The sequence below is a fragment of the Miscanthus floridulus genome, chromosome 7 (assembly GCF_019320115.1).
Source record: "Miscanthus floridulus cultivar M001 chromosome 7, ASM1932011v1, whole genome shotgun sequence".
In the NCBI taxonomy this organism is placed as follows: Eukaryota; Viridiplantae; Streptophyta; class Magnoliopsida; order Poales; family Poaceae; genus Miscanthus; species Miscanthus floridulus.
The window spans coordinates 110942155-110954809 of record NC_089586.1 but is presented as its reverse complement, the minus strand read 5'-3'; the positions used below and the strand labels follow the sequence as shown (position 1 = coordinate 110954809).

The 12655-nt window shown below is 43.4% G+C and overlaps 2 protein-coding genes across 2 annotated transcripts; one reads left to right on the top strand and one right to left on the bottom strand.

Moving 5' to 3' along the window:
- The first annotated feature begins 4852 nt into the window (after nucleotides 1-4852).
- On the top strand, nucleotides 4853-11025 carry LOC136464261 (universal stress protein A-like protein). Its single transcript, XM_066463225.1, has 4 exons — nucleotides 4853-5097; nucleotides 7847-7968; nucleotides 8088-8206; nucleotides 10656-11025. Exons 1-4 carry the CDS (start codon nucleotides 4914-4916, stop codon nucleotides 10762-10764), a joined length of 534 nt encoding a protein of 177 aa, XP_066319322.1. The 5' UTR covers nucleotides 4853-4913; the 3' UTR covers nucleotides 10765-11025.
- LOC136464260 (uncharacterized) lies at nucleotides 11003-11676 on the bottom strand. The gene has a single exon (XM_066463224.1). It carries the CDS (start codon nucleotides 11582-11584, stop codon nucleotides 11003-11005), a length of 582 nt encoding a protein of 193 aa, XP_066319321.1. The 5' UTR covers nucleotides 11585-11676.
- Between the last annotated feature and the right edge of the window lie 979 nt (nucleotides 11677-12655).

Below are 12655 nucleotides of genomic sequence, written 5' to 3'. Positions count from 1 at the left end.
ATTAGAGGATTAATTATATAAGTGCTAAATGTGTATATAGCATATGATTGCTTAAACTAACATTTATGCCTTGTTTTGATGCACGTATATCCACCTCAATCCACATGGGTTGAAGTGGAACTTAGTTTAAGTTCCACTCTAATCCACTTCAACGCGTGTGGATTGATGTTGATAGATGTGTATCCAAACAAGGCCTTAACGAGAGAGCTTTGTTCGTTGATTTTTTATGATCGATCGTGTTCACCATGGTTCAAATTATATGCTTTGTTATGAGTGTCTAAGTATGTGTTTTTTTACAACAAAGTATGTGGTTGTTCATTCGTTTGTGTCACACTGTGTGTACGACTGTAGGTATAAGAATATGTTTCATACACTAGCACAAAAACTATTTTTAGCGACGCACACTTTTCAATTAGAGGCAGTTCAACTAGCACGCTGCCTCTAACCGCGCCTGGGGGTATCGTAGCTTTGTGACCGTCTCTGAAGATCAATTTTCAGGAGCGGTTCTATTATGAAAACCGCCTTAAAAATAGATTTATTTTTAGGAACGGTTATATTAAGAGAACCGCCTCTGAAGATTTATTTTTAGGGGCAGTTCTCTCTACAAAATCGCTCCTAAAGGAGATCTATTTTTAGCAACAATTGTTTTAGATCCGCTTCTAAGGATGCAATTTCACGGGAGAGAAAACTATCCGCGCGCAAGCAGTTTGAACATGTACTACTTGGTTTTCAATACCCATGTGCATGGGACCCACGCATCTTGATCTCTTCCCAGCTGCATCCTTATCTTCTCACGCAGATCAACAACAACCTTATCTCTTCTCATCTCTCGAACTCTCTCCAACCTCCTCTCTTCTCTCTCCCTTTCTTGTTCGTTCTTTGGATGAAGGTGCGGCAGCCATGACGACGGTGTGGCCCAATGCGTCGACGGTGAGCTCGGCATCGGTGTGCTGGCTGGGTGTGGCGGCTTGGCATCGGTGTGCTGCCCGGGCGCGACAGAGAGGCGACGGCGAGCTGGCCGTGTGTGGCTGCTTGGCGCCAGTGTGCTGGCTGGGCGCGGCAGTGCGACAACGGTGAGCTGGCCGGGCGCGGCAGAGCAGCGACGGTGAGCTGGCCGTGTGTGGTGGCTTGGCACCGGTGTGCTGGCCGGGCGCGGCAGTGCGGTAACGGCGAGCTGGCCGTGTGTGACGGCTGGGCGTCGGTGTGCTTGCCGGGCAGGGCAGCGGCGCTAGCGAGCGGGCCGCGTGTGGCGGTTTGGCGCCGGTGTGCTGGCCGGGTGCATCGTTACATTGCGGCGCTGGCTGTTGTAGCTTGCATTGCTGGCGGTGCGGCACGCCGGCACTGGTTGATGTGGCAGCTCTACGGTGCGGCGCCGACGATTGTAGCTGCGCGACGAGCTTTTTTTTATTCCCAAAAGTCATTTTCAGCGCCGGTTGCTTAAGAGGTCCGACTCTGTATATGTATTTTCAGAATGGGTTGACTGAACTTCACCGTTTGTAAAGATGCATTTTTAGCATCGATTGATTTAACACACCCGCTCTTAGAAATTAGTTTTTAGAGTCGGTAGTTAATCCGCCACTAGAAATCAGTTGTTTTTACGATCGGTGTCACCGTGACGGTTGAAACAACAGTTCCTATATATCGAATTTGACCTCATCTAAAAATGATTTTATACTAGTGATAAAGAAACTTAAGAAAGAAAGAAACAGTTGCATAAGAGCCTTAGGTCCCGTTCGCTTCGCTAAAAAATAAACTGAAACACTGTTCTGGCTGATTTGTTGCGAGAGAAAAACACTCTTCGGGTTGAAAAAACAAGCCGAAAAGTACGGATTATAAGACAAGCGAACATGGTGTGAAAGAAACTAATAATACATGCTAATCTCATATTTCCCATGCTTATATCATTAATTTCCATACTAACAACTAAGGTGTTTATAATAAATTAAACTCATCTGAAGACATAATTATTGACAATATCTTCAATAGGTTTGATCAAACTTAAATAAGTTTGACTTGTTCAAATCTAGATTTGTATTTTTTTATATAAGACAAAAGAACTCGACAAACTATGATGTTGTATACAACCAGATGCTGCCACGGAAGCAAGGAAAAAAAAAGAAAAGGCATTGTAACACCCTATTTTATGCTTTCTCTCCTGCCACCTTTATTATACATCAAAACTCGATTAATGTGTCTATAATAATACTACAACAATATCTTATAAATAGTGAATCAAAACACATCTATTGTAACTGTACTCCAGGCAAAAAAACTTACTATCATATAATTTAATTTTTGTTTTACGATACCCAAGGGATGGTTATTGCTATATTAAGGCATGTTCGCTTGTTTCATGAGTCGTACTGTTTCAGCGAAGAAACATTATTTTTCTCTCACGATGAATCAGCGAACAATATTTCAAACCATGGCTTTTCAGTAAAACGAACATGGCCTAACATATAAAACTACCAGAAAATGGTTCTTTTATGTTGTGTACTCTGCTATATTACGAAGCAAGTTATATCATATCTTAAATGTACGAATCAAATAAAAACAGAAACATGACCAAACGGAATCAATTACGTTCTAATAGAAATAGAAAAATAATATTAATGGTTGTATTTATACGATCTATGTATATATTGAATCCCATTCTATGAGCCTTTGCAACCCATTCACTGTTTGCTACTAATTGTATTCGTATATCTAGAATTTTACCAATTGAATAAATTTAAGACCTATTTAGATACAAGAGATAATTAATAGATTGCTAAAAATTAGTTCTAATGCATCCAAAAATAAGAACTAATTTTTAGCAAAGTCTTCAACTAGTTTTTAGCTAACTAGCTAGCTAGCAAGCTAATTTGAATTAATGTTTATACCTTCGGGTTCATAAACCGGGGTTCCTCATGGACCGACTTCCTAGCAAAGGCTCAACCCAGCAGACGACGTCGTGAACAACGCGTAACTCCTGGGCCGGCCCAAGACTACCTGAACGACAGGCCAGAAGAGCGATCTGCCTCTCCGACCGGAACGCCTGGCTAAGGAGGAACAACGCTCGCTTCTGACTCCGGCCCGCCTCTCCGACCGGAAGGCCTCGCTTCCGACTCCGGCCCGTCTCTCCGATCGGAAGGCCTGGCCAAACGCCGCTTCCGACTCCGACCCGCGTCTTCGACCGGGGATGCACCGAACCTCTGCTTATAGCTCTTCTCCGACTGACGCGGTCGGAGCCGATTGGGACCAACCGACCGAGGACGCCCGCCCGGTGAGGACCAGGAAACGGGCGGAGCAAGTAAAGCAGGACGCTCAAGTCAACAGCAATACCGAGGACCGTACCCTATACACCTGCAGGACAATACCAACAGGGCATGGCAGAAGGGCACCCTGCAACCTTACAGGCATGTCAGAACCCCAACAGTGTTGAGGGCGTCGACATTTACCCTTCAGTGTTGCGGGCACCATCCAATTCCATACCAGGCAAACGCGGTATAGGGCTCCCACATGTATCTGGGCATCCACAGTGTTGTGGACGCCGGCATTTACCGTACCTGGTGACCACGGTGAAAACCTCCCACATGCGTCTGACATCAACAATACTGTGGGCGCCTATAATTATCTTATACCCGACGGCTTAGGCAACAAGACTTAGTAGCATACGTACTATTTCTCTCTCGCTTGTAAGGCCGTCCCTTTCATCTATAAAAGGGAATGCACTCTCTCCCAATAAGGACGACTCTCGATCGATTCAACACACAACAACAGAACCACCAAGTTCAAACCTCGAGCACACGCTCGAATATTCAGCGCACGCAGGAGCTCTCGTTGCTCTCGGCCCTTCAGACCGGAGTCGGACCGGGCCTCTTGTACCCCCATATTTCTCCTTCTCGTTTGTAACCACACAGCAAACTTCGAGCATTTGGACTCAGGAATAAAGTCATCGACCGACTCAGACTGGACGTAGTGCACAATGCCTGAACCAGTATAAACCTTGTGTCATTGAGTGTTAGGCCACATCCGATCACAACGTACGACAAAACTATAAATATTTATGTGTTGGTCACTTTCTTCATCGATAATACCTAATTAGTAGCTAGCTATGTGTATCAAACGTGGCCTCAGTTTTTTTAATCTGTTTTGAGGAAGCGGCATAAGCTATGATAAACTTAGGGGTTGTTTGGTTCTTTAGTCGTTCCTAAAATTCATGTCACATCGAATATTTAGATACTAATAAGGAGCATTAAATATAGATTAATTACAAAACCAATTACATAGATAGAGGCTAATTTGCGAGACGGTTTTTTAAGACTAATTAATCTATCATTAGCACATGTTTACTGTAGCGTCGCGCTGTCAAATTATGGACTAATTAGACTTAAAAGATTCGTCTCGTAAATTAGTCACTAGCTGTGTAATTAGTTTCATAATTAGTCTATATTTAATACTCCATACATGTGTCTATAACATTTGATGTGACATGAATTTTACGAGAACATGTAGAAACCAAACACCCCTTAGACTCTGTATTAAATTGTTAATATAAAACTTCCTCTTATATAAATAAAAACGTCCTCTTAAATATGTGACAATGCATGATACTGTCGGTCTATAACCAACCGGTCTTCTAGTTTGGCAAATATTTAGCGATTGACTACTGTGTCCCGAAAAAAAAAAGTGACGTTACCCTAACAAAGGAAAAGAAACGGAAGAAGATTCGGACCCCGAGGGCTCGAGGCGGCTTTGTTTGGTTGATGCCAGCGTAGACTTAGCAAAATGAGGGGATTACGTTTGCCGATGTGAAGAAAGAAATAGGTGGGCCTGCCTTTTGTCATCTGCTCAAAAATTTCCCCAAAACATCTCCTCTTCTTGACGAGGAAGGCAGCCCGAGCGAGCGAGCGAGGCGTGCGTGCGCTGCAATGGCGGACTCGACGGCGCCGACGAGAGTGATGATGGCGGTGAACGAGTCGTCGCTCAAGGGGTACCCGCACCCCTCCATCAGCTGCCGCACCGCCTTCGACTGGACGCTCTCCAAGCTCGTCCGCTCCAACCCCGGGGGCTTCCACTTCCTCTTCATCCACGTTCAGGTCCCCGACGAGGACGGTAAGTACACTCGCTTGCCCCGGTGCCCCTGTGACTTGCTCCGCTATTATGCCGCGCGCGTGCTACTCGCGAAATCACGCGAAATGTGTGTTTTCTCCCTCCATTCACGCGTTCGCGTTGGTACCGATTAAGTATGTGATTTGGGCATGTCTCGATGTGTGCTGTGTGGAATTGTGGATACTAGCTCTCCCCCGTGCACGGGTAGCCACGCACTGATAGTATTGGTTAATGTTGTCCTTACTGCAAGCTCACTGATTATGTAGATTAATCCGCGAAACGTTGCAGCTTGCGTAGGATTTTTTTTTCAAAAAATCATTTGCTCCAGCAATTACAAAAATAATCTTAAGATCGACGAAATTGCAGAAATGATATCCAATCGCCAAGCCATGTGGCAAAATTTTCCACAATGGAAAGGGCGGCAACATGACATTCGCTAATAGCAAGGATTATTTCTGTAAATGCCGCATCAATACCTTTTTACAAAAAAAAAAAAAAAAAATCACCTGTGTATGACAGTTTTGATTTTATCTTCTGATGTGTTGAGTCATCGTATTCGCTTACAGCATCCAATTTTTTCTGTGTGCTCTATGGCTAGGAACTTTTTTGTGTAACTTGTTCTGTTTCAGGACTAGCCAATGTTATGATCTCTTGAGTTAGGTTCTAGTCTGTTTGGACTATGTTGCATTGGTTACTGTTAGGTGGCCTGGCATCTGAATTCTGGATTTGGCATACCTGGATTAGAATTGTTGGCTGCTGCGTCGAATATCTCGTCTTTGTTGGCTAATTTCATCATTTGATTTTTCAGCAAGTTAGAGATAAGAATCAGCACATTTGTTCTGACAATTTCCTTGATCCTAAATGGTTTGTCTCTTATGGTTAAGATGGCATGCTGGTGTATCAGAAATTGTATACTTGTATGGCTGTAGAGTTTCTCTCTACTCGAAATGATATATGCAGGACTAGCCTGTTGGTTGAAATAAACTGGAAAAATATGCCCCTCAGTTTCTACTTTGACAAAATGCGGACTCCTTGTACTAGTATTTGTTTTTTGGGGCAAGGATGACATTTTGAGAAAGAGTGCTTTTAATATGTGGATGTTTATGTTATTTTGAAGCAATATTTTGTAATACAATCATTCATGTAGGCAAATGCTTAATGATATTGTAAATATGACTCTTTCATACAGGAACATGGTATTGTTTGTTTGTGATCGGATAGGTAGTATCGTGCTACTGCTTGTGCTTGTGTGCATCTTGTTGTTCTCATCTCCAACTGCATTAATAATGCCCTTACAACGGGCTTCCATTCTGATTTCTGTTTACCTCCTTCAGACCATCCCTTTGTCATCAGATCACATGATATTGTCCAGCTTGGCTTCCAATAACCTAACAACGTACACCTATTTATTTTGGACTGCAGATTTGGTGCCCAGGGGGCTGGCGCCCTCGTTAGCTAAAATACCATGTTGCAATGTTTCAAAAATCATCACAAAAATCATGTATGTGGTACACATAAAGTTAAGTATACCCACAACAATTCAGTTTGAAATTCATCCTAGATACCAAGAAACAAAATAGACAAGCAATCAACCTGGCACTGTTCATCATGTGCTGACAGTGACACTTCTGTTTTTTTAATCTCAGCATCAAAGATGAATTTCAATCTGAATTGTTGTGGCTACACTTAACTTTAGGTGTACTACATACATGATTTTTGTGATGATTTTTGAAACATTGTAACATGGTATTTTAGTCCTTTAGCTAATGAGGGCTCCAGCCCCCCTGGGCGCCATATGATTTTCCTTTACTTTGAGACATTGTATACCATATCACTTTGCTCTGTTTCTGCTATCAAGAATTTTGTTAGCAACTCTTTTACTCTTTCTGGCCTTTTTGAGAATTGTTACTGTGGCAGCAGCATTTACCTCTTGTACCCTATTTCCTTATACCATCTTTTCATCCCATTTTGAGATCAATAGCTCTCTGTGTCAAAAATCCTGTCTGTTAGGATTTTTTTTAGGGGGATCATGATGCACTTTAGCTGATACGAGAAACTGAACAGAGGATTCCTGCATCATGGATGTTTATATGGCACTTCTCTCGGTGCCTTAATTTCTTTGCTTTGTTTGTTCTCATATCTTTTCTTTTGCTGTTGCTCTACCATCTGCGCTAGACGCCTAGACTGCAAGATGAAGAAAATCAGTGATTATATATGTGGACTGAATGCTTCTTTTGCTCTTACACAGATTTTATGTTAGAGCATTGTATAGCTGATACAATAAAGTTAGAACAGACATATTTTATGGTACATGGGTTGGGGATTTTTTAGGCTTAGGTCTGATGTGTTTTATATGTTTGGTTCTGAACTCCTGATCAGTAAAAGATTCATTACAAACTCAGCTAGTTTGAGACTGATGTTGTACTGGACAACACGATTCATCTACTAGATTACTACTAACTTCCTTAGATATGACATTGGGTTCAGGATCTTCTGTTGCAGTAGTTCATAAATCAGTTAATTATTTATCCAATGAACTTTGGTAACCTTTTGTGTTTTCCCCATTGTCCAGCGTATGAACTGAAACAAGATTTCTGGAACATGCATTAATCCTTAGTGGTTTTCAAATATTTTTCCCAGTTTATCTTTCTGTACAATGGGTGAATATTGGATACTTGCCCGAAACTTTAATGCATCACTATTTTGTGTCTTAATACAAGACCTTTTTTTTTGTTTTGATGCCAATCAAAAGGATTTGATGACATGGATAGCATCTATGCTTCACCGGAGGACTTCCACCAAATGAAGCGGAGAGACAAGATAAGAGGGCTTCATTTGCTTGAGTACTTTGTAAACCAATGCCATCAGTTAGGGGTAATTGAACTTGGTTATTGCTCAGAAAGTTTACTGATTTTCATCTGTTGTGAAGGCTCCATCTGGCAACGATCGCCTCTTTGGTGTATAATGGTCTTCATGTCTAATTTTTGTTGCAGATAAAATGCGAGGCATGGATCAGACATGGGGATCCAAAGGAGGTTATATGCAGCGAAGTGAAGAGAGTCCAGCCTGACCTTCTAGTTGTGGGAAGTAGGGGCCTTGGGCCATTTCAGAGGTAATATATGTGAGCATGACTCAGTGTTTCAGCCATTATTGCACAGCATTTTATTCAGAATGGCATATACAGAAAAATGCATGATGCGGTAATTCAACCTCCCACATTATGCTGCTCCCTGCTCATTGTGTTCCATCTCTCTTACATTTACCTTGCGCTTTGATTATCCAAGGATCTATGGTTAAATGTGTTTGTTGTTGCTTGATCACTTGATTTAATTGTAGTTGAGGCCCAGCATGATTTAGCTTTTACCAATATATTTCGAGAAACAGTAAATAAAATGTTTTGGCACTTACCAATAGGATCCGGAAATATGGAATACAATGAGTTTTTTTTATCTAAAACTAAACATATCAATATTTGGGCTTTTCTGGGATCTGTGCCTGGCCTCAAGCTTAGTCTGGCCAGTCCCAATAAAGCTTGGGCTTGGGCTTGGCCAGTTGGCCCATCATATGAACAGGTCTGGTGGTTACTAGCAGCAATTATCATCATCTTGCTTTTCTCTGCCTCTATTATTTAGTACCTTTGATGTAGCACTAGGAAAATGGTGCGCTTTTTCTAGTGGACTTAATATGGCTCTATTTCAAAACAAAATAAACCTGTCAGCACAATATAGCCTCTTTCTGTTTGCAAGTTGTTCAAAAGCATATGGCTTTCAGGTTGTTGAGCGATTATTCTTAAAAATCAGTATTCATTTTAATATTGTCAGATGCTAACTAGTTAGCCTCTTTTTGTAAATTGTATTGAGTATTTTGCTTATATAGTTCTAGGGAAACCTAGGAAAGTGGGCAGAAACCACGAAAGTTTGCATATTGCATTAGAAGCTTCAAGTTAATGTTGAATTTGTTGAACCTGACTGTAACATGTCAGTTAAGAAAAGGATTGCAGCTAACATCTAAAAGCACAGTTAATGTTGAATTTGTTGAACCTGACTGTAACATGTCAGTTGTAGATAAGAGCATTCGAACGTGAAATCCTATGTTTTTGTGAACTGTCAATTGGTGGTATGATATTTGTGTAACATCTTAGAAATTAGAATGATATATACACTTTAGCCTTGTAAGGTACTGAATGTGATTTCTGAATAAACTAATAAGGTCTGTCGTGACCTAGAAATCTTTCTTGCTCCAGTAATACTTTATCTAATACCATTGGACTCTTTTGAGTTGTCCCATTGCCCTGAGTTGCACATCATCCTCTGTAACAGGGATTATCTTGTAAAAAAATAAGGCATAATATTTTCCAAAACAGGGCAGGCCTGGTGCAGTGGTGAGAGCTGTCTCACTGAGTCACCAGGTCACGTGTTCGAAGCAGCCTCTCCGCAGATTTTGCGGAGGGAAGGCTTCCTCGGTTTTTCCCTTCCCCAGACCCCACTCATGTGGGAGCCTCCGGCATTGGGTCTGCCCGTTTATTTTCCTTAACAATGGAATCTAAGTAGTTTAAAACCAAAACAGTCACCAAGCATACAAACAACTTTTTTTCATCACAATATTTTGAAATAGAAAAGGTACCATATATGAAAAGGAAAAACAGGACACTTTCTTTTGTTTACTTTGCCATGCTGCTTCTACTGAAGTGTAATTATTACCTTTGTTATGATCCTGTCATCCTTTTCTCTTTGGTTGTGTTGGTGCTCAAATCATCTCACGATAGTATGTTTCTCAACTTTCGTGAATACAGGATGCTGTTCTGTGTTATTATTATTTGTGTGCATGCATGTTGTAGTGCCCTCATATGATTATGCCAATGCCTTTTGATATTCGTGCACCCTAGATAAGATTGTGCTGTACAAATCAATAAGCAGTGTAGTGTGCCTACTGTGAAAGCCATATGCACTAATCCTAATAATAAACACTCCTTTGATATACTTTCGGATAATGTACTAATAGAAAGATCTCGCAATTTAGTAGCCTATGCATGTAGGGCTGATTATATCTCCTGATATGTCATGTCAGTTTGTCTAGAACTAGTTGTGTAATCCTCATTGACACCTTTCATCTACTTTGCTAAATTTCTGGCGAGTCTTGACGATTTTTTCATCACACTTTAGTCAATATAATTTAAAGAATACCTTATTTATGTTGATCAGCAAGAGGCAAGATTAATTATATAGACTGATTCATTACTTTTATCCCGTTTGAAGGTGCATTTGGGATCTCATTTCGTTTAGTCATGTATGACTTCTCTGCAACTCTTTCGTCAGTCAATTTATTTACCTTGTTGGTGATGGTGTCACATGGTATTGCTCAGTCACTATGAACTAGATGATGGAAACATATGCACAGTAGGTATAAGCATGAGAAATTCACTAGCAAAGTTTGTTGCCATAGTCTATTCATCAGAGCATCATATTCATCTGGATCCTACTACTATATTTACGGTTAACTCCAGTAATAAAAATCTACAGGAAATTTACTTGCACCGAATCTGAATGGTCTTTTGTATGTAGGGTTTTCGTGGGTACGGTGAGCGAGTTCTGCGTTAAGCATGCAGAATGCCCCGTCATCACCATAAAACGGAATGCTACTGAAGCTCCACAGGACCCTGTCGACGATTGATGCTTTCAAGCCATGTCACTGGAGAATGAGATATTCTTCACTGCTTATAATGGGTTAATGTACAAAATACGATATGGAAGTGCCTGGAACTAGTTCGCGGAGGGAACTTTTGCACACTGCGCCCCAAAACTAGAGTGAAGATGAAAACGCTATCGTTCGCCCGAGGGATGATGAGAGATTGTACGTATCATATTGTGATGCATCAATCGAGTTGTGAACCTAAGCTGCTGCTATATGTTCATGTGCCAGGCTTTGCTGGAATGAATGCCCCGCCCCTTATTTGCCCCTGCCTGACCACGGCTTCAACAGGGTATCTGAAGCCCGCGTACTCCTTCGGCACGGCGTAGCCTTTGGTAATGCCAACGAGCTGGGGCTGCTGATGCAGATGCTGGCCCTGGCCCTGGACCTGGACCTGGCCATGATGCTGACGCCCCTTGTTGTCGGCCTTGCTGTCGTTCTTCCACGCCGCAGGCTTCCCCGGCGCGAACTTGATCTCGAAGCCGTCGTCGATGTCGTGGATCATGGCGCGAGAGCTCGCCATGGGCTTCATCGTCGGGTACTTGATCTCGAAGCCCTTCTCCAGGTCGCCCCCAACGGCGTCGGAGGCGTAGAAGTCCTGGTCGGCGGCCCTCTTCCTGGAGAGGCGGCGGCCGCACAGCCTGCCGACGACACAGGCGGCCACGGCGAGGAAGGAGATCACCACGAGCACGGCGAAGACCGGGCCGAACGAGCCCTTGGACGCCGCGGCGGTGGACGGCTGCGCGCGCAGGATGGCGTTGGACGTGGGGTAGTACACCGTGGGATCAGGCAAGGAAGCCATGTCCTTGGTTCTCTCAGCTAGTTCTCTCAAGCTGCTACTACTACCCACGCTCTCCCTCGAACAAATGGTCACTCTAAGCAATGGTTCGGCCGTTCGGGTGTCGCTCTCTTGGGCACCAAGGAGAGTGTGTGGTCCTTTTATGATGGGAGCAGCCGAAGGCGCCGATTTGAACCGAGCAACTCCTTTGCATTTTTTTTCACAAGCCAAGTGCTCGAGCCGACTCCACTCAGCTTCAGCTGCTGGCATGGCATGATGATGCCGCCCCATCTTTCCTTTCCCACTCCCTCCTCATTCTTTTGTTTTCGCAGAGATCTTTGAACGCATCGGACCGCGAGAAAGGCTGGTGCTTTGGGATTCCTTTGGAGCAGTTCAATGCGAGCTTGGAATAACGTCTGCAGCAGCCGCCTGGCCCTGGCATCTCTCTCACTCTCACTCCCTGTGTCCCCTGTGGCCTGTGTGCTGTTGCTTTTGCTTGTGGACGTTGCATTGGATCAAAGCAACCGCGGCGGCAGCAGCCAGCAGGCAGGCAGGGAAGGAATGGCCCGGGCACAGCCGCACAGTGGCGGACGTCGATCGCTTTGGGTCTCCTTGATTGCTTTTCCCCGTTCGCTTTAGCAGATTGTGGGGCGCCGGGGAATGAGCGCCCCCTCTTGACTGGTCACCTTTCTTGGGCATGCCGACGCCATTGCTTCCTCCAGGCCCCTTCGCCAAATTCCCTTGAGGTGACCGTGACACTGACGTCTTAGCCTGTTCATTCATGCTCCTGCCTAAGGGCATTGTTCTTTACATCATGTGTTCACGCCCACCTGAATCCGGTTTAGATGATGAATTTGCGAGCACGATTATTAGGACACTAGGACATGTAGGAACGTGGAACTAGTCATGATACATGTTTCATGGTTGAGACTTGAGACTTGGCGGTGAGCTGGTTTGGTGACTAGATCAGCTTGAAGTACATGCGTTATAAGGACAGAAGGAAGAAATGCAAATAGACGTTATGACTCCACAACAATTGCCCAAGGGCAGCTTGAGTAGAAGGTGAGACTTAAGCCTCATTCTGCGCAACTTCTC

Coding starts and splice junctions, on each gene's coding strand:
- LOC136464261 (XM_066463225.1), top strand. CDS start 4,914: ATGGCGGACTCGACGGCGCCGACGAGAGTGATGATGGCGGTGAACGAG. Junction 7,969..8,087: donor ACCAATGCCATCAGTTAGGG/GTAATTGAACTT, acceptor TTTTTGTTGCAG/ATAAAATGCGAGGCATGGAT. Junction 8,207..10,655: donor GGCCTTGGGCCATTTCAGAG/GTAATATATGTG, acceptor TTTTGTATGTAG/GGTTTTCGTGGGTACGGTGA.
- LOC136464260 (XM_066463224.1), bottom strand. CDS start 11,584: ATGGCTTCCTTGCCTGATCCCACGGTGTACTACCCCACGTCCAACGCC.